A 26,693-nucleotide genomic window follows, 5' to 3' on the forward strand; every position below is an offset into this window, starting at 1 on the left:
TAGGTATTGAAACTGTATTAATTCAGTGTTTAAACTACTGATAAGCAAGCAAAACAGTTAAATTATCAAATCAGGATAGAATTCTACAGATTTAATCAATCCAATCCTACAAGGGAAAAAACTACCCCTTCAATTTTTATGTTATGCAGTCCACCAAGGGCACTGTTACAAGTTTAATTCAATGAGACTTAAAGACAAATTGATCAACTGTGACCAAACTTGTTGAAATAGTGACACTGTAAGTGACATAGGGTAAAGTATTAAAGCAAGGCACATAGTTCAGTTGAGGCAGCTAACCTATAGTCTTCCAGATACTGTAGGACTCCCAACTCCCATCAGCTCTAACCAGTAAGGCCAGTGGTCAAGTCTGATGGACGTTGGGAGTCCAAAAACACTGAGAGGCCTGTAGGCTAGCCTACAGTAAAATAAAAAGTATAATCTCATTAACTATTTTTCATATCTCTCTGTATCCAGCACTTCATTAGCGACTCATAGACAACTATTCCTTGTGAGAAAAGGATTGCGTTGGGTGTAAAGAAAAGAATCAGGGTCCCGGGGATACACACAATTGCTTGAAGTCAGGAGAATCTGTCCGAACAAAAATGTTTTGAAGATCATAGACTAATTAGTACTTACTTTGGAATAAGATTTGACCCTCACACTACTGCTTTTCCAGCTTCTACTTCCCCAAGTACGCTTCCCCCATGTAACATTTATTCCTATATTTAGAAGAGACATTGTGGCACCTCAGACCAAACTAACGCGCTCAAGGTGTTTGTGAGAGCATGTTGAATTAAAGTGCTGTAGTTCTTAAAGTAGGGAGTCTTATGGATTTTCAAAACGGGTTGATGGGACGAAACACCATGCATTTTGTGACACTTTAGGAAAGCGCTTTTTTGCTTTGATTTGATGAAAAAGTGGGCAAACTGAAAATGCATCGCTACTGACGGGGCTCGATGTCACAGACACAAGACACATCCCCCGATTATGACGAGCAAATCTGTGAACATTTTAAAGCCGCATAATTAGAACAAAAATATATGAAAGGATGGCAGTTGGGAAAGAAATATAATCACATTAATACTAATCGACACCTTCCATGTCAGCATCCAACAACTGCAGAACCGGATGACCCTGAGCCGTGTCCCCTTCATGTTTTTCTGCTGTGGGTGTGGATGCTGCTGGCTGTATGGAGAGATTCTCTGTGTCTTGAGGCATGGGGAGTAATGGCTCTGGGGGACAAACTGGACCACATGCTTGCAGATTACACGGTTCTTCAGACATTTCTACATTAGTGGCTACCAGGGCTTCAGGTGTGTCCACATTAGCGGCTATTGGGAGCATTCCCTCATGATGGGTCACCATGAAAGCTGCAGCCATATCCTTCAGAATATTCTCATCCGTGGCAGGTAGCTCAGCAGCAGCAGCAGCCTGGTCTGCAACAGAGGAGCTCACACTAGCCTCATTTTTCAGACCATCGTCCTGTCCAGTCAGTTGTGGTGGTAGTGGTTCTTCTTCTTCTTCCTCCTCCTCCTCCTCCTCCTTCTCCTCAGGGAATTTTGCATCTTTTATTTTTTTGTACAGCACATTCCTTTCATCCTGAAGAGCTCTGCACAGATTCTCCAGCCTTTGAATTTTCACTACAAAGCACTCGTACTCCTTGGCTCGCATGGCTTTCTGTGATAGAGCAAACAAAGCGTTTGAAGGCTGCTGCGTCGACAAATGGCACAGGACAACCAGAGGGGCCAGTTTAACAGATCAAGCAAAAATCAGGAAGACGGTTAAAGAACGTGGCTTGAAAAGTGACCTCCCCAATCAAGAAGTGGCCTGGCCACTTCCGCAAAGTGTTTTTCCTGCTGACACAGTCTTATTTCTTGCACCTTCCGCAGGTGTTACAGTTCTCTGGGGTGGTTCTACAGGCTCTGGGGTCTTTATAATAGTTTATGTAAATCTTTGGAGCTGGCCAAATGTTACAGAAGTAAACATTTACTGGCAGAATGGGGTGGGGGGAGGGAGTCAAGTCAGGAAGTTACAAACTACACGTAGCATATGCTGTTAGACTTTCACTTCTGCAATGTGAAGTTCACATTGGAGTAGAATGTCATGTTAAAACATCTCTGTATATATATTTTTAATTCCCTGCCCAAACCATCTTGCTCAGAGAAAATGTTATAGCTTTCTCCACACCTGACATCATCCATGCAAAGAAAGGTGATACTTTATTTTTAGTTACTTCCACAGCCCAGAGGCCACAAAACAGTCAAGAAAGCACCCTGCCCATTCATACTGGCAGCGTCCCCATCTCAGAACTAGGACCAATCTGCTTCCTCTTGAAAGCCTTACATTTCTATGTTAGTCATTCAGGTGCTTAAGCATCCCTCATACAATAAACTACTCCCCCCCCCCCCCGTTTATTAGCTGCCACTAATTAGCCAATAACTATGTTAGAATTTAGGGACACGGGTGGTGCTGTGGGTTAAACCACAGAATCTAGGACTTGCCAATCAGAAGGTCGGCGTTTTGAATCCCTGCGACGGGGTGAGCTCCCATTGCTTGGTCCCTGCTCCTGTCCACCTAGCAGTTTGAACTTTGACGCCCACCTTGCACATCAAAGTGCAAATAGATAAATAGGTACTGCTCCGGCGGGAAGGTAAATGGTGTTTCCGTGCACTGCTCTGGTTCGCCAGAAGCGGCTTAGTCATGCTGGCCACATGACCCGGAAGCTGTACGCCGGCTCCCTCGGCCAATAAAGCGAGATGAGCGCCGCAACCCCAGAGTCGGCCACGACTGGACCTAATGGTCAGGGATCCCTTTACCTTTTTTAAGTTAGAATTTAATTTCCCAAAACATTCTGCAAGAAGGTGACCATCTTTTTTAAACCACTCTTAAAAATACCCACCCCAACCCTCTGTTGCTATATTTCAAAATGTAACATTCCTGACACCTGCAAAACTTTTTAGGAAGACCCCAAAATTGTCTAGCTTTTTTGGGGAAACCTCCCCCAAAATAGTGATTTTAAGCTTTTGGAGCTGTTTCCCACTGCTTTTTCCATTGCATTGCCATACATCAAGTCAGACTGAATTGATCAATCTAGCTCAGTATTGTCTGCACTGACAGGTACAAGCTCATCAGAGTTTCAGGCAAGCATGGAGATGCTGGGTATTAGACTTGAGACTGTTTCCATGCAAAGCTGATGCTGTAGCACTGAACTATGGCCCCTTTGCGATTGTGAATGCTTTATGAACTTTACAATGGAAGCTGTATCAGAGACCTATTATTCAGAACAATTTATGAGATTGCATCATTGATGCTTAATTAATTTAAAATTGTTCAAGGAATGGTTTCTCACCTCTTCAATCATGTCCAACAAAGCTTTATTGCAGTTCTCAAACCTTGCTTTCCACGTAGCTGTATCCTTTTCCAACTTTTTCATTTTCTTGGTCATCTAAGAAGGGAAAAATCCAGTTGGCATCAGGAACAAGCCAGCATTTACACACATCCCATGTGAACAAGTGCTGATCCCAACCTTGGCAATAGTCAAGGGTTCTAGTTTGACTTATGGCAGTACCGTTGTACTTTGGAAGTCAAATGGAATCTGTTCCAGAAGCCCATTTGACTTCCAAAACGTTTGGAAACCAAAGTGCAGCTTCTGATTGGCTGCAGGAAGCTCCTGCAGCCAATTGGAAGTAACGGAAGCCCCGTTGGATGTTTGGCTTCCAAAAATAGTTCCCAAACCGGAACAGTCACTTCTGGGTTTGTGGTGGTCGGGAGCTGATTTGTTTGGGAGCCAAGGCATGACTAATCACTTATCATACCATGAAAATGGGAGAAATCAATTTGGGATCAGCTCACAAAAATCTCTGACTGTACTCTGCCCATGTTAAAATACATTTGATGGTGGAAAATAAAGGTCTTAGAATAAAAAGACATTGTTAACTAGATCCCCAAGTGCTACTTGCCTGTCAGATTTACTGTTTCCTTTTCTTCAGAGATCAACTGAAAGCCCACACATCAAGGTGTGCACACAGCAATATCTCATGTATGTGGAACACATTCTTGCCTCAAAGCAGTAACAAGTCAGTGATTTCACAAAATGTTTGTTGCAAGAGCAACCTGCATCTATAATAGCACTGCCAATCCATTATAGTTCTTTTACTCTATTAGTTCTTGCTTTCAATGAATTAGTCACTTAATTCAAACGAATAACACAAACATTACAGCACCTTAATGGCAGTGTGGTTTTGTGGATAATTAACACAGGAAATAATTTACTGCTTGGAAATCAATCTTTAAGTGCTTTGCACAAATTACAAGCTGCCCCATGATAGTCTGCAACAGTGTCAGCACTGAACACTTTCTTAAAAAAATAAAAGGGTCAGTTCTGATCCATATTTATAATCTCTGAATGAATGATAGCTGACAGAACAACTAAGTCATATGGAGCCATGGACACTCTGGCAGTGCAAGCAGGTACTGGCAGAGGATGCAAGGCAGCTCATAAAATGCTCAACTTATGCAGCAGGAGATATCGGCGCTGCTGTTTTAGGAAGGACAGCCTTCTCAGAATGACATGCAAGTAAATACCTGTGGAAAACTTAGTATGTCAAGAAAGTTGATCTAAATCTCTTCTCCCTAGCACACTTTCCATACACAGCAGAGCATTCAAAAAGTAGCTACCCTCTCTTACCTATTGCTAAATAATAATAGATTATCATACAGCAGGACTGACCTGCTGGGAGCCTGAAGGGCCCTGCCCTGCTTCTCTCCACCTGGCTTAAGGCGGGGCCTGACAGGCTCCATAAAGGACTGTTGCTGTTGCTGCTGGGCAGAGAGGGCTCCGTTTTTGTTTTGTTTTTAAATTGCTTTTATTTTTTATCTATGTCATTTTACATTGTGACTGATATTAATGCTGTATTCTTAGTTTTGGATTTTATGATTTATGTGGAAATCATTTTCCATTTGGTTGTGTACTTTTTGATGTGTTTAATTATTGCTTATGACTTTTGTTATGTTGGTAATTATGTAAATCTTGTCATGTTGTAAGCCGCCTTGAGCATTGTTTTAATTATGGAAAGGTGGCATACAAATTGATGATGCTGATGATGAAATGTCTTATTCATATTTGGGCCGCTAAATGCAGTTTCTGTGCTCCAACAATGTTTAATAGTGATAAGGTATACACACCTGTGTGACAGCAATGCAGGGTTAATTATTATTATTTATTAAATATCAACACTGCCCTGCATCCAATTGTTTGAGTTTGACTCTTAATGGTATCCATTGCACCTTACAGGAAAATGTCAACATGTTTCTGATTGATTCCATAACAGAAAAAGTCTTATGTGAACCTGAAGAAAATTCATTGGCCTCTGCTACCAAAATGGCAAGCCCCCCAGAACAGATTTGAGAGACAAAATGTATTAACTGACCTTATCCATCTCTTGCTTGAAGCTGGCAAACACCTCATTGCTTTTTGTCAAGGTTTTCTGAAACTCCTCAAATCGTTCAGAATAGAGCGCAATCTGCATTCAGAGAAAGGAAACATAAGTCACTTCCACAAATTCCGTTCATAGTTCCACAACGAGAAAGGTGAACCCCCTGCCCAAACCTTCAAATTATTGCAGGAAGAGAGCAAGATGAAAGAGACTATGATTTTTAGCCAATAATTTATTTTATACTTAGAGAATATTTTAATCTATCTGGGGCAAATGATCTTTTGAGAGGAGGATCTCAAAAACTAAAAATAGGAAAAAGGCACTTGGAAGCAAAAAACAACAACACATATGTTACTAGGTTAAAACACCAGCATCACTCAAAGTAGGTAAATAAGATGTGCTGGATGCTCTGAAGTTTGATAAGGTCTGGGAGGGACCTCTAGTGGTCAGGGCAAAAGACTTTTGCATTTCTTTAATGTGTTCTTTCCTCCCTTTGGACAGATTATGTCTTCTTTCCCTTATGTCTTTCAATCTCATAAATCCAGTTCTTCTCTTACTTCTGCTATTTTGTCATAAAGGCACAGTACATAACAGGGGTGGCTCTCTCTTAATAAATTAATCAAGTAACAAATTTATTTAAAGGGGGGGGGGCTTTAGTAGCATTTGCATGATTTCACCTATTTTTTGTAAACATGAAAACAAGTTATGGAATTGTGTTACTACTTTGCTGCCCATTAAAACCTTGAAATGCCTTCTCCATCTAGGAAAACTTCCAAGTCTGAGAGCATTAATAAGAATAGTACTAAGACTATCCCTGCACTCAAGTCTTCCACTTATTGTTACTTGTTCTATAGCTGACGGGTCATGGTACACAAGAGTAACTGACTCGAAAACAGGAAGTAGGAACATCTCATATCCATTAAAAAACAACAACTCTCATCTTGCCATATGATCTGCCCCACGTCTGCCTCCATTTTTGAGGTATGTGGTATTACAGTCTGTTTCAAGCTGCCTTGAGAATCATTTGATAAAAAAGCAGAATATATAATCTTATAAAACAAGGGAGACTTAACTTTTTCTGGCTGGGGGATGAACTCTCCAGGGGATAAATGTCAAAGTGGACTTGTCCAAAGTATAAAAGGAAGTATAGCTAATTTTTAGTTTGCTTTAAAGGGCACATTTGGAGAGGGGGGGTCATAAATATTTTTGCATTTTCAATTAAAAGAAACTACTTTTCTAAAAAAAAAGGGGGGAAAGGTGGGTTGGAAACCACAAAAAAATGATTGAGGGGGCTGGATATGGCCCGTAGACTAACCACCCATTAGAAATAAAACTATCATGAAGTGAAACGTACCTAAAGTAGCTTGCAAAAATAATAAAAAAGAGAACAAATAATTAATAGCCTCTGACATGGGACAATGGAAGAAAGCACCAAGGTGGGGGCAGGGACCACTGGGCATGCTGGCTGGGTCTGATGGAAGCTGGTGTCCAATAAAATCTGGAAGGCCATAGGTTCCTCACTCTGCACTAAATAAATAATTGCTGGTGTAAAGTTAAAGAGAAAATGACCCAATACAGTAAAATAATAATACTCCTCTGACCCTGGTCATCATATGTTTTGATTCTTTCTGCCCCTTGAGATGTGACATAGATTATGGACAGATCAATGCAAATACTTCCCAAGTGCGTGCGCATCTGACCTTTGCTTGCAGAGGATATGCTTTAATGAAGCGTGAAGTGCAACCATATATTAAACTCTCCCCTGTCTTTAGTACATTCATTCTCCCCCTCCCTTCAAATAAAGAGGCACATCATACAGTCAGCAGCTGTTCTTCACCTGGGCCTGGAGAACTGTCTCTTGCTCCTTCAGCATTTTTGCTTGTAGCTTCCACTCTGCAGCTTGGTTAAGTAGCTGTGTTTGACACAAAAGGAATAGCAGTGGAATACTTGGACTTTTCATTTCAGTCAAAGTCTTTAGAATCCAGCATTCATCTACTTGCAAAGCTCTCTCTCTCTCTCTCTCTCTCTCTCTCTCTCTCTCTCTCTCTCTCTCTCTCACACACACACACACACACTCTCTCTCTCTCTCACACACACACATACACACCGTGCTTTTTTTCTGAGGGTACGCATACTCCTAAACATGTTGTGAATCTAAGTTTGGCCTCACTGAGGGGCAGTATTTCAATATGAGCAGGAAAATGAGAGTACCCCTAAATATTTTTTAAAAAAGAAAAAAAAGCACTGCACACATTACTATCTTGGAGGTGCCATAACTATGATGTAGAACAGAAGGAAAGAGGCAGGGGGCACCAAATTTTGGCACTGCTGAAATTTGAGACCCCAAGGTCTGCCATTGTTAGCATTCTAACTTTCCAGACAACTGCTGCAAAACTTAGAGCAATAAAGTTAAGCAATATACACAAGGGCTGTTTCATGTCGCTTTCAAAATGATAGGTGAGTGTGGGGGTTTTTTACCCCCTTCACCAGAGTTTTTTTTAAAAAAGCGAGATAAAAATAAAATCTTTTGGGAGAATTACAGGTTGGTTGTGTTTAACGGTATGAAACAAAATGCTGGATAGCCTGAGGGCCAAGTCGGGCTTCAGGATAGTCATTTATCCTGCAAACTGTCTGGGTTTCGACACTGCTTAAAAATTTCATCAGGCCTTCACTGTCACATATTCCAGCAGGGATGCTGAAGAAGTCCAGCATAACTGATGAGGCAGAAATCATTTTTCCCAGTAATCTGTTGTGGCTCACTAAACAGTTCCCCCCCTTCTCTGGTCTTATTGATGTCCTGTAGCAAATGTATTTTAAGTTATTCTTAAATATTTATTTTTAAAAAAACACCTAGGAGTTACCCTGCAATAAAAGCAAATGTTCAAAGCAGTGTTTTAAATTAGCATGAATTTTATTTTTTAAAAAATCAAAATAAAAAATGCAGCCTGAGGTAATCTTCAGAAGCCAACCTGCTCAGCCAGACACAAATATTGGTATTTTTATATTAATAAAACATGAAGCAGAAACGAGGAAGGACTCAAAGCAGAAACAAATTCGTAAAGAATATAGTACAGTGCTACTGAATGCAGTTTACACCCATAAAGCTTGTTCTTCAGCTCTTGCCCACTCCTAGAATTATAGAAACGTCCGAAGAATCTTGTTAAAGTTGAACTGCTCTAGGCTAGGCTTAGCACAGCCTCAGTGGGACTGCTCTGATTCCCTTCAGCCTGAACTTTCCTGTCTAAACTTGCATTCTAATTAAAAGACAGGGATGTAGTAAATAACTCTTTCAGAGAAGAATTTCTCCAAACTTCTTATGACCACAGACAATTTTCATTGCTCCAGAAAGGCGCTCTGGCCTAATTTCAGTAAGTGGGAATTCACAAGACATGGACAGAGGGAAGTTGCCAATTAGTCAATGGAACCTGGAGTTCATCTGCAATTCTAATAAGCTGATAGCACTGGTGTTGAGAGCAAATGTTGCTGTGGCTGTAGGTAGCAATGGGTCATGCAGAGCCTCTTGATCCCAAGGCTGCCCAAAGAGCATGTGGCGACTATCTAGCACCTTTGAGCCTTAGGGAAAAAATATGTAATATTATAATCAACATGGGGAGGGGGGGAAACCTACAGTTTCTCTTCTCACAATGCAAGTCTGCTTTGGGGAGCTAGATGAATTCAGAAGGCTAGCAAACACCCCACTCACGAATTTATAACCTCCAGTCATGCTTGAGACTGAATTTACAACCTCAAGGTTCTGGACATAAAGTTCTATCAGGAGTCACTAAACAACCAGAAGAGTGCTGCAGTCGTGATTAAGAAGTTAGCCTGCTGGTTCACATATTGTCTGAGGCAATACCAGTAATAACATCCACCTGCCCAGGTATTTTCCAGCAGCCTTTTCCTGTGAAACCAACGCCTGCAGACAAAACGCTTAGCAACCCGTCAAAATGGAACTCCTCCCCTTTCTAAAGAAAAAATAGTAATGACCCATCAAGCTGGGTTAGTAAAATGAAACTGGAGTGACCCCCTTCATGCGAATGCTGAAGCTGGTTCGGTGGCAGCAATACCTGTCTGGATGAATGCATGTGGTCATGGCCTCCACTTAAATCTAGACCTGATCTTGGGGATGAAGTATGATGCTGATGGTAACTGGTTGCCTGCTGTATCAGTGCTAGATCAAGCCTCTCTTTATGAATACTAAGCTGGTTATCTTAGGGAAATTTGGGTATATATTGGGGCGAGGGTGTCTTTCTCTCAGCAGCTAAGAGTAGTTGCCAGTTTTGTAATGATAAAATGTCTAGGGAGCTTTTGAAATTCATGATAACTAGGAAAAGGGGTGTGGATCCCTGGAAACTCTTTCCTAAGGCATGTTTTAAGTTGTAAGGATAAGATTACTTGCATTGAACATTTAAGTTTTTAATAATATGACGAACACGACTAGTTGTACAAACAGCCAGTATGCCATATGAGTGAGAACAGCTTCCCCTATGCCACAGGGAGGCAGCAGAGCTATTCCATTGTCTGATGGTGCTTGCTTTCAGCTTTGCTTTTTGCTTTCAATTTGTCATTTGTCCTCTGAAAAGAAGGCTGCTTCCAGATCACCTGTTTATTGAGCAGTCATCAGGATTTATTTGCCAAAAAAAAAAAAAAGGCATGGAGAGGTTAGACACAGCTGGCTACTGACCATTCACTCCGATTTGCTTGTGGGTAGGTTATAATTCAGTCGGGGAGTACTCGACTGCACAGAAGCAGAGACGTTAAAGGAGTCTTGTGTTTGGTAAGCTTCATGCTTAGATAGCTATAATTTCCAAGTGCCCTAGTGCACAAAAACATAACACAGCCAGTGTAGCCTAGTGTGAAGAATGCTGGGACTGGGAAGATCTGGATTCAGAATTGTCTCTTGGTCATGGATCTCACTGGGTGCCTTCAGGCTAGTTCCTGTCTCGGTCTAATAGACATCACAAGACTGAAGTAAGCAGAAGCATGGATAACAGCATGTGTATTCAGAGAGCTGTAGGATATCGCTATGGCAAACAAACATAATTTCTCATGGGGGCATCAGATGCTTGAGCAAACTGTAGGCTTGTTTGCAGTGGCTTCAGTCTGTCCTGAGCCCACCTGCCTGCTCTCAAAATTACAACCACTCCAGTGGTGAAACTGCTTGTCAGCTTCCCCTTCAGAGTAAACTTTGTGGAACAGGGAAGAGAATGGAAGCAAAACTAGAGTTAGCTGCCTCTGCCTGCCCTTGGCTCAGGCGCCCCCTACTCCCTGCCTTCTGCCCTATCAGGCCCAGTGGCACCGGCTTGTGTATTGTTACAGATTTTAAACCAGGGTGGATCCCACTCAGTGCTGAGATAGGAGGCCACTTGTCTCAGTTCAGACCAGGAACAACTACTTAAAATGGGAAGATGGCATTCCAGACTTTTGCTTGGCCTAAAGGGAAAAATAAAGCTAAAGGCAAGTACTTACATATTCCTTCTCTCGCTGATGTCGTTCCTCGGCTTCTTTCATCACTTCCTGCGACTGTTCCAGCTTGGCATCCACCAGTTTCTGCTGAAGCTCCCTGTGCTTAAATATCTTATCTAGGTGCTGGAAGAAAACACATTGCAATGCATTTTGTTTGCAGATGTCGTGATTTTCCTGCCTATAGAAATAATGGATTTTTAGATTTTAAAAATTCCATATAAAATTGCAGTCCTTATGCACATTTATCTAAAGTTGGCCTAACTGAATATATCAGGGTTAACAGTCAAGTAAGCATGACATATTTAAATGTTGGGGCTTCTGCTCACTTTGCTCGCCAACTCTGCTTACCCACCATACCCTGAACTCCTCCCCACACAACATCTTAAACTCCAACTGTAGTGGCTGCTGAGATGGTGCAGATGGAGCTCTTTGTTACAACAACAACAATAATAATTTATTATTTATACCCCGCCCATCTGGCTGGGTTTCCCCAGCCACTCTGGGCGGCTTCCAACAGAATATAAAAATACAACAATCTATTAAACATTTAAAACTTCCCTAAACAGGGCTGCCTTCAAGATGTCTTCTAAAAGTCTGGTAGTTGTTTTTGTCTTTGACATCTGGTGGGAGGGCGTTCCACAGGGCGGGTGCCACTACCGAGAAGGCCCTCTGCCTGGTTCCCTGTAACTGTTGCTTGACTGACTTCTTGGGTCACTGACACTTACTGAAAGGGGAGGAGTGAGTCATGGGAGTACAGTGGTGGAGGCAATCTGATGCTCCTGCTGCCATTTACTGCACCAACCTCCCTTCGCCCTTGGTTAGGGGCAGCAGCCAGTGATATTGGGAAGGGAATGCTCCCTTTGTCCACCCACTCAGTCTTCCTGCCTGCTGGGCCTGGCTCACTTCCTCTGCTTGCCTCCTCACTCGCTCTTCCTGTTTGGACTGTGGGCCATGAGCTGCCAGGGTGGGAATGAAGGGCAGAAAGGCTTTCTTCCCTTCAGTCCCTGCCACCTTCTTCTGGGGCTTCTCTCAGCAGCGGCAACAACAAGGACATTTCCCCCCTTTATTCCACCAGTGGCAGCAATGACAATAGGAAGATCATTGGCTTCCCAGGCTTCCCTCACCCTGTTTAAACTTAGCTGCCACATGTGCACTCAGTCACCAGCGTGACAACAGCCAAAGGCAAATATTTTATAGGAAGGTATATTTTATTAATGTCTTGCATACAGACAGTGCCAGCAGAAATGAAACTTGGTGGTTTAGTTTTAAAAACCAAGATATCTAATTTAGATATTTAAAATTTAATTTTAGATGCCCAGTATGGAGCATACTCCAATAAATAATCAAATTAATAAGCTACTAATTTGTGCTCCAAAGCTGGGCATGTAAGGGGAGAAGGATTCTTGGTTTGCATATTTCTTTAGAGATGCTTTTTGAAACTTGCCTGCAGTGAATGGGTGGGTGAGCATATGTATTAAATAGCTATGCTGCTTTTTGCCAAAAGCTGAATGCACTTGCAAGAGGAATGAACAGAGAAGACTAGAAATTACGGCAACAGATCTGGCCTTGTGCAGTATTTGCATGTTGTTCTCACCTCCTCTCTGACTTCATACTGATCTATGATACTTTTCAATTTCTCTGCCAGCTCACTGTTCTCCTGGCACAACTTCATGTTCCTTTCACTTTGCTGCTCAATCTGCCCCTGGATATCGTTCAAGGTGCCTTGGAAATGATTAGTGATCTCCTTCCTTTTTTCCTCATCCTCTCTTGCTCGCTGAAGGGTCTCCTCCTGTAATGCAATATTCCAATAAAAACAAATGATATTATTTCCTTTTTATAAAAAAAATAATATTTATTGCTTTTAAACCTTACAAACAAGAAGAAAAAGAAAAGGAGAAAAAAAGAAAAAAGAAAAGAAAGAAAAAACAATGCAATACAATATATAAACAATACACCACACAACATTAACGCATGATATTATTTCCATAGGAGATAATTATGATATTATTTCCATAGGAGATAATTAGCATCCAGATTTTTGTTATTGTAGTGAATGAGTGAGAGATGCATCCTTTTGCAGGTGGGGGAATTTGGGTGCCCTTCAAACAGGAATGGGAGGGCAGACAAAATAATGACTTTTGGGGGCACATTCATTATTGCACCTCATTTACGATATTGAGATTGAAATGTTTCTTGCTCTGATTTGAGGGCTTAGAATTTGCAACAGCAATTAAATAAACATTACAAACTGGTTTCCCTCCCTTGTTGTCTCTGTATATGTAAAAAGGAAGGGGAATCATTGGGAGTAAGCACCACAGAACACAGTGGGATTTCTTTCCAAGGAAACCCGCACAGGATTGTACCACTATGCAAGTTTTCCACTTGTGTTTTGCCAAGTTTAAAATACTGATGGTTTCATTTTATGGTAAGTGTGGTAAATCTTTGAAGGCGACCTTCAGGACGAAGATCCAAAAATGGGGTAAACATATGTGAACACATGCATAGAAGACAACATTTGTCTTCCTTCCTTCTTCCCCCCCTCTTCCACCCGCACCCATCCCTTTCCTGATCCATGAAGTCAACTTTGTAGACACGCAGGAGGGATGGAGAACTTGTGGCGCTCCAGATGTTGCTGCAGTTCCAGCTACCTTCACCTCTAGCCAGCACAATGATGGGAGTTGGAGTCAACAGCATCTAGAGGGCCACAGGTTCCTCATTCCTACCTCAGAGACTGTAGAGATGTGACAAGCACCCACCCTTTGTACAGGTGTGCACTACTTATACTTTCTAGAAACAAGACATTTTTGTTTCTACAAACTGTTCCAGCTAAACTGTTCCAGTTTATTTGTAGCGCTTTTAATCCCACCTCCAGTTGTTTTGCATAGTTTAAAAATCTTTTTTTAGTTGATTCTTATTGTTGGATTGCAAATCACTTGGAGAGTTATATAAAAGGCAATTCACAAATTAATAAAACCACCACTGCCATATACTAGACCAATGGACCCTCCTTGCCCGGTCACATAAATGAGGTGATAAAGCTGACAAGTTCATTTGTAGCAGATTTGGAAAAAGCAATCAATCAATCAATCAATCAATCAATCAACCAGAGGCTGGATAGTTCTGTCATCTGATGGGCTTCATGCTAACAATTTCAGCAGGAATACTTCTTAGCAAGATCTTTTGCATTTCTCAAGAAAAAGCCAAAGGCTTCATTTCAACAGGCTGGTGATCTTTTGTTAAGACTCACTGTGTCTTCCAAGTTGAATGCAAGCAGTCAGAATCACTGAGTTCAGTGGAAACCACACCCTGGATATTTTATATAGGATTGTTCTTCTGGTGTTCCTAATAATTTGGGTACTAAGAGAATGCCTGTTACTGTTCTTGGGAACATGGCTTTGAGAGCTTTCTTGATGAGCTCCTGCACTTCAAATTTTAACACTACACCATTGTACACCACTAGCTCCTGTATTTAAGAGGTTTGGGAGTGTGTGGGTGTATCAGTTCTATTCCAGTAGATTTTGTGTGTGCGGGCGCATGTGTGTATCTATGTGGGTGTATGTCTTTCAGGGATTCTCCTGTTAAGCAGCAGCCCTCTCATGTTATGCAGCCTCCCTGGCCCTATTCTGGAAGCAAGGTGGAGGCACACAATTAATTTCAGTCACATTCTGCCAAAAATCAGGCAAAAGCTGACAGTACATTGACCAAGAAGACAGAAACTAACAGCCCATGCCTCTAGCTGGCATTTTATTCTCAGGATTCATGGGGTTTGGGAACAAAGGATTTCCTACCAGAAACTGCTGGCCGTGTGCTGGTGGGTTGAATCTGAGCAATGAACTTGTACCACGGTGCCTGGCAGGACTCCTGGCCATGGATATAATACTGGCAGGGTTGTGGAGCTGGGCCCTGTATTGTACTCAAGGCAACAGTTGGCCAGTAGACAGGGATAGAGCTGCATGGCTCCATCTCACTTGTCAGACTTAAGATGCCACTTTAATTCAGATTACAAGATCAAAAACAGCAGGGCAGCTGCTTATATGGTTCACTTTTGCTGCAGAACAAATGGGAGTTGTCACCAGTGTATCCTGCAAAAAAAGGGTGCACTGTAGATGCCAGATAATGAGCATAAAAACATCCACTAATGAGATAGCAGCTTTGAAAAGAGCAAGGCGTTACATCTGGGCAGACCATCACAAACAAAGATTTATTGTTACAGAAGATATAGTAACTGAATTAAGACTAAGGTTTCTAGCAGAGTACTTTTAAGCTGTGGTGCTGGAGGAGACTCTTGAGAGTCCCATGGACTGCAAGAAGATCAAACCTCTCCATTCTTAAGGAAATCAGCCCTGAGTGCTCACTGGAAGGACAGATCATGAAGCTGAGGCTCCAATACTTTGGCCACCTCATGAGAAGAGAAGACTCCCTGGAAAAGACCATGATGTTGGGAAAGATGGAGGGCACAAGGAGAAGGGGACGACAGAGGACGAGATGGTTGGACAGTGTTCTCGAAGCTACTAGCATGAGTTTGACTAAACTGCGGGAGGCAGTGGAAGACAGGAGTGCCTGGCGTGCTCTGGTCCATGGGGTGACGAAGAGTCGGACACGACTAAACGACTAAACAACAAACTTTTAAGCTGAAGGTAGTCCCCATGCCACGGTATCAGGTACCCTCAACGGACAAAAAATACATCAAGAAAGCAGTATTTGGCTGCAATTCATTTAATCCAGAAGGCACAAACATGAATGTGTAGACTGCAAAAATGTTGCTGAGACTCCAATTCTATGCATACTTAATTGGGATGAAGTTCTATTGAATTTAGCAGCCCTTCCTTTGTAGTAAGCACACATAGGATTTGGAATTATTACCTCCCCATTTCCACTGCTGCAACACACTAGAAGGATTGTTGATATAATACGTTGAAGCTACAGTGGTACCTCGGGTTAAGAACTTACTTCGTTCTGGAGGTCTGTTCTTAACCTGAAACTGTTCTTAACCTGAAGTAACCACTTTAGCTAATGGGGCTTCCCGCTGTTGCTGTGCTGCCACCATGCAATTTCTGTTCTCATCCTGAAGTAAAGTTCTTAACCCAAGGTACTATTTCTGGGTTAGCGGAGTCTGTAACCTGAAACATCTGTAACCCGAGGTACCACTGTATTTCATTTGTTTGTTTTCTAGCTAGGATTGGGAGCAGTTATCAGACTATGCACCCATGTGCTGGCTGGCCATTTAAAACATTACAGTGGCAGCATAGAATAAATTCATTGCATATAGGTCCCCATTGCCACTGTTTCAACATCTTCCCATTTGAACATGTGCAATGTTATGCCAGAGAGACACAGATGGGAAATACAAAAACAAAACAAAACAAAACAACAAAACAAAACAACCCCAGAGGTGGGTCAAGTATTTCCCAGTGCCAAATTGGTTTATCAAAATTAAATGCATTGGCTACACTTATTAGATCCCAGTTAGCATGGTGAGGCAGGCATGCAGTCTTACTGAATGACTGGATATACATTCTGTGGCTTGTGTTGCAATAGATATTTGCAGAAGTGCCTCAGTGCTAAAACGCTGCTGGCAAGAAGGACACAAATATCTAAAAAGCACTTGGGCCTGGCAATACAAATAACTCTGTCATTTGCTTCACTGATGCAACCCAACTGAGCAAAGCACAAAGTGCCCACCTCAATGCCTTGCAATTTGTTTCCTTAACAGGGAGCAAAGCTGCCTTCTTTCACTCCAGGTGCAATCAAAAGCACTGTTAACATGACACTGGTTTCCATACAATATAACGGATGGGCATCTGTGATACTGTTGGACTATAATTCCTATCAATCCCAGGCAGCATAGCCAATGATTGATGATGACAGAGTTGTGGTCCATCAACATCTGGAAGGTTCCTCACATCTGTCATACATAAATCAACAGGAATCTCATAATGCAATCCAGAGAGATGCTGGGTAAATTTACCATATGCTCAGTCTGGGCCATATCCCTATACTTACGGTTCAGTCATTTTAGCACAAAACCGTAAATACTGGAAACAACAGCACAGCCCAAAAATTGCAATTATGGCACAGCATTAATAACTAACTAGGAGATGGTCATTGTTCCTAATGTGAGAGGTGGGAATAAGGTAAGGTTACCAGACGTCCCCGTTTCCCGGGGACAGTCCCCAGATTTACAAATCAGTCCCCCGACAAAATCCATCCATTCTGACTGAAGTTGAAAAGTTCCCCGGATTCATAGAAAAAAATCTGGTAACCTTAGAATAAGGTGCACTCCAATCAGCATGCTTGTCACTCAAAAAACCATTAATCAGGGAGCACATTTACATTATACTATTGTAAAATTGCCTGGGCAGCACAAAATCGGTTTGGAGCAATGGAAACCCACATTTACTTTGCTTACAAATGTACAAATATGAGCAAAATTTGAGGCAGTGTGCCGCTACCAGGCTATTCAAAAAGCGGTCCTGTACTTTCAAGCATTTCCAGACTTGAGCTAATTCACAGCCCTCTTTTCTCTCCATTCTAACAATATAAAAACAGCCATTTCTCCACACAGACACACTCCAAACCTGTCAGAGTTTGCCAGTTGACTCCCAAACATTGACCGCCATTGAAAAACTAATCTACTGCACAAGAGAATCCTTGGCCATCAGCCACAATATATTTAAACTGATTTGAAATAGTGTCATGGCATCTTCCGAAGACCATTGAACTGGGATTTGAGAATGCTTAAAATTCCTTGCTAAAGACAGTTCACTTATCCACAGGACTACAAATTGCCAGACTTTCTGGATTGGGAATAGACAAGTTAGTGCAGTTGTCAGTGTGTTCTTCTCAAGCCTTGTTCCATGCCTATAAAGCACGGCTCTGAGTGGTTTAAGAGTGGCTTTCCCAGGGGGAAAGCAACGGGAGAAGAGGAAGTATGGATAAACCCTCTGTTTTACCTTCAGGGTTTTGTTGTGTCTTTGTAGCTCTCTGCAGAGACTTTCCAGTTTGCTTCGGGCAAGGACGGCTCTACTGTGTTCACTTTGCAACTGGTCCTTCTCCTTTGTGAGCTGTGCCTGCCTTTTCTGCAGATACTTTAGTTTCTTCTGTTCAGTACGATGTTCCTCCAGCTAAAAAATAAAAGGGAGGAGGGTAAAGGGAGGACAGAAACAGAAATTAATATTTATTTGAGTGGGAGTCCTGGTTTGCTGCAGGGAACCATTAAATCATCTGCCTCCCATGACTGCTGGAAAACCTTTCTCATTTTGTTTTTACAGCGAAGAGATAAAATGAGAGTTGTGCTTAATTGATTGATAAGTTGCTAGGACAACAATCCTGTTCCTAATAAACCACTTTCCCAGCAAATCAGGCCGCTAGCTGTATAGTGGTTTTTACCTTTGGAAAGCAGAACTCTTGGATGGTGGCCATGACTGGCATTTGCATCTGCCCTGGGAGTGGAGGGAATTGTCCTGGCTGCCTGAGCTTGCACCTTTTAACAGTTTGCTATGCAGAAATCACCAGGCAAAGCTTTTTATAGAACTGAGATAAGCCTCACCACCTACTAATGGCTTCACAGCTGGTAAAGAGGCACAAGACTAAAATTCACTTTAAAAGTTGACAATTTTACCCATGACATCACTGCAAGACCTTTCAGCAGCTTCCTTGACCTCACTCATCTCAGCCCAGGCATAGATTTTGCTAAGCTGTCATCCCCCTTGGGCACAGCACAAGACAATGATAAAAGAAAGCGGCTGAAAAACCAAGGTTTCAATAAGCATTACTTAAAGGTGGACAGCTCCAAAAGAAATTGTTCCAAATTAAATAGATGCTGGCCAAAGGAAATATGAGGTCAGACCAAAGTCTGGTTCCTGTAACCTGAAGCTGTAACTGTTCATTTCAGAATAGGTGGTTTGAGGTTTGTAGCAGGCCTTTTTCATTTTTTTAAAAAATGATAAAGTAATTTTAACACTTGCTGAAAGGAAAACAATTATCTGACTTGTGGTCGCCCCTTTCCCCCCTGGAGAAGCTGGAAGGCTTTGCATTGGTGGTCAAAACAGGCTTTCTTCAGTCATTCCTGTCCAAGTTTATCAAACAACGGTGGACATGCATCACTTCAACAGCAAATGTTCTGCCTTATCAACTTTTACAGTCTCCTTTAAAAACATTTTTAACCAAAATGCTGTTTCCCCTCCCTCAGCCCAATTTACTCCTGAAAAATATTCTGGATAATGCTTTTTTAAAGTTTCAATTTTAATATCTTATGGCTTATTCCGTATGTCTCTATAATATCAGACTCTTTGTATTATATGGTGTCTGTTGAACCTGATCTCTGCTTTTATAATGTTCTGAGCGGTGTGAGATTCTGGGGGTGCCAGGCACACTTACCAGGGCCCGTGTTTCCTTTTGGACAATGAGGCACAGTGGAGACTGTGGTGTCTTTATGATATATGGTTTATTTGCACATATATACAACCTGAGTGTAGATTTGAGAGGTTCTGTAGCATCAGTTTCTGTTCCTCTCACAACAACTGCAGCCTTGCAGCCAGCAGCAACCAGTCTCTGACCCCTAACTTCCTCCTGTCAAACAGTTCCCCCTTAGCATTTATTGCCTTTTCTAACTTAGGGAGAGTTCCTGCCCCTTTGATGTGCTAGCGGCTCATTATCCCCAGGCCATCCCCTCAAAGGAAATTAGGCTGACTCCATTACCTTTCAACTCCTGTTGATTTCCAAGGATTAAGAACCACCTAAGACATAACTTAGGAAGTTTGCCCAACATAATTAATGTTAATGACTGGAAGTGTCTAGCACACAGGTGAAATACACACATGAATCTATCTTAAAACACACAGTCTGGCTTTCCCCTGGTCGTAACACACAAGCTCTAATTAAATTCCAACTACTAAACCAAGGCATTCAGCACCCACAAACCTCTAACAATATAATGTCTCAGAACTAAGCTTGCCAAGTTGCAACCCTGATAAAGCAAGAGCAGGACATGATGCAGCTGAAGCTATGCTGGTCTGTTCCTTATATATGCCCTGCTCCTTCATCCTCACCCCTCACCTCTACTTGCTGCCTTAAGCAGGACCCCAACATCAGACCTTAGAGAGGTCAAATGAGAGGTCCAAGGAAAAACCATATGTGTGTGGGGGGGGATTCTCTCTTCTTATTGCTTCAGCAGGCTCTTAGAAGCATAATATCAGCCCCCAGGTTGTAACCCAAGAATCCAACATCGCATCACATATAAGAGCAAAGTGCCCTGCCTGCTGGATAAGACCAAGTCCAGGAATATGCTAAGAACATATAAAGGCGTATTGTACCAAATCAGACCACTGGCCCATCTAGCTCAATAGTGGCTCTCCAGGGTTTCGGCCAGGCGCTTTTCCCAGCTCCACCTGGAGATTGAACGTGGGATCTTCTGCTACGGTGCTATGGCCCTTCCTAATGTTCCCACAGTGGCAAACCAGGTGCCTAAAGGAAGTTCTTAAGTAGGACATGAGGACAAGTTGCACCCCAGCAACTGGTATTCTGTGAATAATATATTGCCTAATTCCCTTTTATAGCTGTCTGTGCTGCTGGCCATCACTACATCTCATCCTCATTGGATGACCCTCGGCTGTATTCTATGAGAGATGGAGAGAACTTCTCTCTATCTACTTTCTTCACACCATGCATCATTTCAAACACTTATCATGTCCTTCCTTGCTTGCTAAAAAGCCCCCAGGGGAGAAAAACTTGTTTTAGCTGTCCCTTTTCTGCACTTTCACCAGCTCTACAGTATTATTTTTAGATGTATACACTTTAAAGTGGGGCTGTCTCTATCCTTTCTCTATAGAAGAAGAAGAAGAAGAGTTTGGATTTGATATCCCGCCTTTCACTCCCCTTCAGGAGTCTCAAAGCAGCTAACATTCTCCTTTCCCTTCCTCCCCCACAACAAACACTCTGTGAGGTGAGTGGGGCTGAGAGACTTCAAAGAAGTGTGACTGGCCCAAGGTCACCCAGCAGCTGCATGTGGAGGAGCGGAGACGCGAACCCGGTTCCCCAGATTACGAGACTACCGCTCTTAACCACTACACCACACTGGCTCTATAGCTGCTATACTAACCAGTTCAGCATACTTCTTAAATAGGATCTCCAGCTTCTCTTCTGGGGTATTCAGCTTGTTCAAATGTTGCATCAGCAGGGTAGCTTCTTTTCCTGAAGTAATTTTTAAAAAGGACATTCTCACAGAGAGCACTTCATGCAAAATACAAGAATTTGTAACAACTGGAAGCTGCATTTTAGATTGGTTTTGGCTTCTATATTCAGAAATGTTAGCAGCAGTTTGTGTGGAACATTTCTTTTTAGATTTCTGCCAGGTGCTTCTGAAGCAACTTTAGGTGACCTTCTTTTAAGTATGGTAGTAGCGTAGGGGTTGTCACTGTAGCACCCTTGTGCTACACTGGTTGTGGCTACCCATATGTTACCCATGTGCTACACGTGCTTTCTGGTTGGCAAATGGGCTCATGGGCTCCAAAAGGTTGATGATCCTTGTTGCAGTGGTTCTATTTCCACATTTTTGCCAGACAGCCAGACTGATTTTTAGTATGATGTTTAGTGCAAGTTCAAGATGGATGAAACACTCACTGAAGAAGATACTTTAGCAATTAACCAGTATATAAATCCAATACAGTCATACCTTGGTTTTCTAACAGCCTAGTTCTCAAATGTTTTGGCTCCCAAATAACTGAAACCCGGAAGTGACTGTTCTGGTTTTCAAACGTTCTTTTGGAAGCCGAACGTCCAATGGGGCTTCTGATATGGCTGCAGGAGCTTCCTGCAGCCAATCAGAAGCCACGCTTTGGTTTCCGAATGCTGTGGAAGCTGAACGGACTTCTGGACGGATTCTGTTCAACTTCCAAGTTATGACTGTAATAATAATACTAATAGCCTAAATCAGCCTTTCTCAACCTGTGGATCCCCAGATGTTGTTGGACTACAACTCTCATCACCCCTAGCTAGCAAGCCCAGAGCTCAAGGATGATGGGAGTTGTAGTCCAACAACATCTGGGGACCCACAGGTTGAGAACCGCTGGTAAATGCTGCTTTGCATTATTTCACCCACAAATTATACAAGTCTAGGTGTGATGTCCAGAATTGTACCATCAGTTAATTGCCATGTATGTCCATTATTGCATCACATATTAAAAATAAAAATAAAAACTGGTTTCTTGCCAGGGACAAGAAGACAATGTGTACTTTTGGTACCAAACAATTAAATGTTATGGAGACGACCACTGTGGCGCCTTTTCCAACATAGCCAATGAGTCCTATTAAGTTCTGCATTTCAGTTACGCAAGGAGCTACTTGCCTAGTCCCTTCAGGATTTTCTTTTCCAGCTTCTGTTCTTTCTGGCTGCTGGATTCCTTTGATCCAGACGCATCCCCAGAAGCTGCCTGTTCCTTCTCAACCTCGTCATGGGCATCCTCATATTCTCCATCCTCATTATTAAAGGAATCTCCTTTCTCAGGTCTGTCTGTTGTCGCTTTAGCATTCCTTTCCTCCACCAGGCTGGCAGCTGACCCGTAGGTTTTAATAATGTCCTCCAGCTGTCGGCTCAACTCCTCAGATATATCGCACAGCTTTATTTCAGGCTGAGAATGCGCTGCGTTCTCAGGGGACAGAGGCCTCGGAGGCGACTTTTCACTTTGTTTCTCTAGACCATTCTCAGTAGGCAGCGCTTCAGAGCTGCTTATGGGAGGTGAGGGTTGCTGATCAGGCTGAGGGCTAGCTCCATTTTGGTCATGCTCCATTCTTGGGATGTTACCTGGGTGTGAGACAAAGTTAGGCTTTTAGCTACACCAGCAATCAAAAATAGAGTAAAAACTGCCAAAGAAGGCCATGCCTATCGATAGTAGTAAAGATTATATTTCGCACAAGCTTAACTGGCATCTTAGACAACCTAGATATTTATTTATTTAGTCCTTTCATGTATCTTCCTTCCGCACACATTCAAACAGTTTTGCCATTCACTGTCCCAATTAATGGCGATTAATCAGAAACTACTTGGCCATAGTCTTTCTTTTATCACCAATAGATTTATCTAAACAAGATTCATTGGACATAGTCATGGTATTCATTGTTTCGTTTCAGCTTTGCCTAAAGGCTTTTCAGAGGACTGTTTCATTGTACAAGAAATGGGAAGCTGAGAAGAGTTACTTCCTTAATCAATAAATCACAATATTTTCTTGCAAAAAAGAGAGAAAATTTCCTTCAGCCAGCACATTTATTCTTATTACAGCTAATTCTTTATGTTCTGGCATAGCCAAACTTTCCATAGTTCAACAAGAACAAAGGATGAAGAAGAATTTCACACCTTAAGATTTTGTCTCATTCTTTTTCCCTGAGATATATTTTTGTTACATCATATATGAAAGTAATCTCCTCTTTCCTTTTGGTAGTTCCAATGTGTGGGAGGCTAATTTTTATTTATATATTTTGTATTTGAACTGGGGTGATAAAGGAATTTCCTCTTATTCCCATATCTAAGGAGAACCAATTTGCCTTTTACCACAGAATATCCCAGGTAACGAGTGGTATGTTTTCTCCAATATTTTGAGCCCATTTTGTCATCTAGTCTTTTATTTGCTCTGGTTCTGTGTCATCTCTATTAAGCAGGCAATGTATTTTTGCAGACATACATTTCTTGATCTTCATAATTACTGTGGTTCTGTCACATGTCTTGTCTGCCAATTTGATCCAACGTATTACTGTATGCATGATCTAACTTGAAAGTACTCAAACCAAGGGGAATTTCTTCCCAGTAATTTGCCGTGAATTGCTATGTAAGAAATCATTTCCCATTAGTAAACCAAACCGTTAATCCCCAAAAGATTATTTTTTTGCAGAACAAAAAGTCATGCCCCATTATTTTGCCCAGTGTTGACTCTCTCTATCTCTTTTTAGCACCCGTTAGTAAAAAACCCCTCTTTGATTTACTGTGGCAATTTTATCTTTGACAGAGGGCATCATCAAGAAATTGCTGGTAGAAAATCACAGGCTTTGTGATTGGAACATAAGGAAGGAGAGAGAAACTGGGATCAACATATCATAGAGTAGCTTCCCCCAATCTTCTTGTTAGACTACAACTCCCATTATTCTCAACTATTTTCAATGCTGCCTTGGGCTGATGGGACATGTAAGCCAAAACATCTAGAGGGCACCAGGCTTATGGTATAGTGGGCCCAAGTCACTACAAAGAAGACAGTCCCCCATGTGCTACAACAGATGTAAATACAGTGGAACCTCTACTCACAACCACAATCTGTTCTGGAGGCCTGTCCAGAAATTGAAATGGGTTGCTGAGAGAGGCGCCGTTGTGCGCAGGCGGCGATTGCTCGCTTCTGCGCATGTGTGAACGGCGATCTCCACTCCTGCGCATGTGTGAACAGTGGCAAACCTGCCGGTTACTTCCAGGTTTGCCGCAGACATTGGGCACAATGGACGCAAGCAGAGGAGGACGTAAGAAGAGGTTGACTGTACCAAGCAGCCTTTGAGGGCAGCTCAATGCAGAAGAAGAATCCTCGTATTGTTATTTAGTCTCATTATCAATGGTGGCTGTCAGGGCTGAAGCTGAAATAAAAGGCTACAGGCTCCTTACTAAGTGGTGGGCCCATGTAGGGCCCATGCAAACAATAAATAAATAAAATGCCATTTTAGACATGATAGACTGCAGAACTGCAACCCACACCAGTCATGGGCATAATCTTCGTATCTGCCTCAAGACCTGCTGACCATTCACAGTTAGTTAGTAGACAAAGACAGAGTTTTGTAATCTAGAAGTAAAGTACAGTAGTAAGCTAGAGAGAGAGTCAGCGCAATGTTTGAGAGCGATGCTTGATTTCTGTTTGAATCAAGAAACAAGACCCTTTTGGGGTGTTAATGCTGTGAACACCTCCATCGTAGGCTCAGGTTGTATAAATGTGTAAATAAACCATATATCGTAAAGACACCACAGTCTCTGCTGTGCCTCATTTCCAAAAGGAAGCACGAACTCTGAGTATGTGCCTGGAATCTCATGCTGCTCGGAGATTGGGGTAGCATGCAAGAATATATTGCTTTTGTGGCAGAAAGGAAACTGATCTGGTTTATAAAATAAGCAAGCCATGTGCAGCTTTAACCTATGCACCTATGTCCACTTGCTAACCACAGCTTGATAGTAGCATATCCCATACACAGGTATACTGATGTGGAAAGAGTACGTTTATACAGGGGGAAGCTCTGTGTTGTTAACCTGTATTTGACCCACTTCAGGAGGTTGTGGCTGAACCCAGTTTGTTTACCACTAAAAACACCTTTCCAATGGTGTTCTTGTTAACAGTCGGAGCAAAAGTTTTTTCCCTTTCTAAGAGGGAGCTCCCTTTCTAAGCTTCTCTTACCAATTCATTACACTTGGCACTCATGTTAAAATAGATTCTGAACAACTGATCAACCAACCAAAGCAAGCTGCCTTAAAAAATGTGTTTTGGGTCTTCCTCTTTATTGCAGGGATGAATTGCAGAAAGTGCCACTTTCCTTGTCACAAGGTCTTTTTCTCCCAGTAGAGGAGTTCAGAAGTTTGCAGGACTTGCCTATTTTTAGCTTCCTGCCCCCCTCTCCTCAAATCCAACAGAAAGACACATGGCACCTGCTCTGAAGTCATGAGTTATTTTAAGCCCATCTAAAAAAAGGATGACAGTGATGATCCTTGATAACTGCCTTTATTCCTCACATTCACCCAAGAAAACAAATAAAGAATTCTAACATGCCAGCTCACCATAGGTATATTTCACAGCCCAAATCCTAGGCCTATGTGCTTGGAAAAAAGTCCCACTATGTTCTGTGAGAATTACTCCCTAAGTTAGCAGGTATAGGCTTACACTGTCAGCCACTGAGTGCAGATTATTTAAAAGTTAAGCATCACAGAGAAAAGCAAACAGTGCGCCTCTATTATTGTTTGTTGTCAAAAGCTAAACAACACACCTGTCAAGTGTCCAGTGCTGCTTTTGCTGCATGGTTCTTCTGTATACAGAATTACAGTTGTGCAATTTCTGTAAGGCTTTAAGCACTGTACTTTGTCAAAACAGACGTCGTAAAGGCACTCTGATGCACAAGGAATTCACAGAGATGTGAAATCCATAGTGTCAGAGTTTCAAAACAGCCCCCAAGCCAAAACTGTTCTAGAAACACATATAGGTTGCTTTGCTTTGTGCTTAAATCTTAACCACCATTATTTATTTTTGCAACAAAAACACAAGAGTTTCCTCATACCGCACAGTCTTAGCCTAATCCTGCTTTAAATTTCCCTCCTCCAAAAACATCAACTTCACATTGGTCTCCTTCACTGGAAGCTCTGGTAAGGCTATTTACCTTACAATGCAATTCTATATGTGACTACTCAAATGTAAGGCCCGCTGACTTGAGTGGGGCTTATTCCCAGGTTAGTGGATACGGGCTTGCAGCTGTAGTTTCTTCTCCCATAGTCGCAATCACATGCCCACACTATTTAAAGCTCGTGCACCAAAATATTGTTTGAAAACTTCCATAGTTGTCTCTCAACCATGCTGCCAGCTATCGACTTTGTCAGACTTACCTGGGGAGAGAAAAAGGAGCAGAAGAGAAGAAGATGGCAGGAGGAGGCCCAAAAGAACGACAAGAGAGGAAGAACCAACAGCAATAGGAAACTTTCCCTCTGTTCCTGCCACAGAGGGCGGGAGGAGTGGATGACACAGCAGGCAAGAATACTCCTCTCCAGAGTTTGGCTGCGAGCTCCCAAGACCA

At 42.2% G+C, this 26,693-nt stretch overlaps 1 protein-coding gene across 1 annotated transcript; it reads right to left on the minus strand.

Moving 5' to 3' along the window:
• TXLNB (taxilin beta) lies at window positions 1-26,693 on the minus strand. The gene is made up of 10 exons (XM_081855329.1): window positions 26,506-26,693; window positions 22,246-22,701; window positions 21,001-21,092; window positions 17,855-18,025; window positions 12,496-12,690; window positions 10,905-11,024; window positions 7,273-7,347; window positions 5,430-5,522; window positions 3,350-3,445; window positions 1-1,677 (listed from the first exon to the last, which is right to left on the minus strand). Exons 2-10 carry the CDS (start codon window positions 22,685-22,687, stop codon window positions 1,084-1,086), a joined length of 1,878 nt encoding a protein of 625 aa, XP_081711455.1. The 5' UTR covers window positions 22,688-22,701; window positions 26,506-26,693; the 3' UTR covers window positions 1-1,083.

The sequence above is a fragment of the Podarcis erhardii genome, assembly GCF_964252035.2.
Source record: "Podarcis erhardii genome assembly, chromosome: 3".
In the NCBI taxonomy this organism is placed as follows: Eukaryota; Metazoa; Chordata; class Lepidosauria; order Squamata; family Lacertidae; genus Podarcis; species Podarcis erhardii.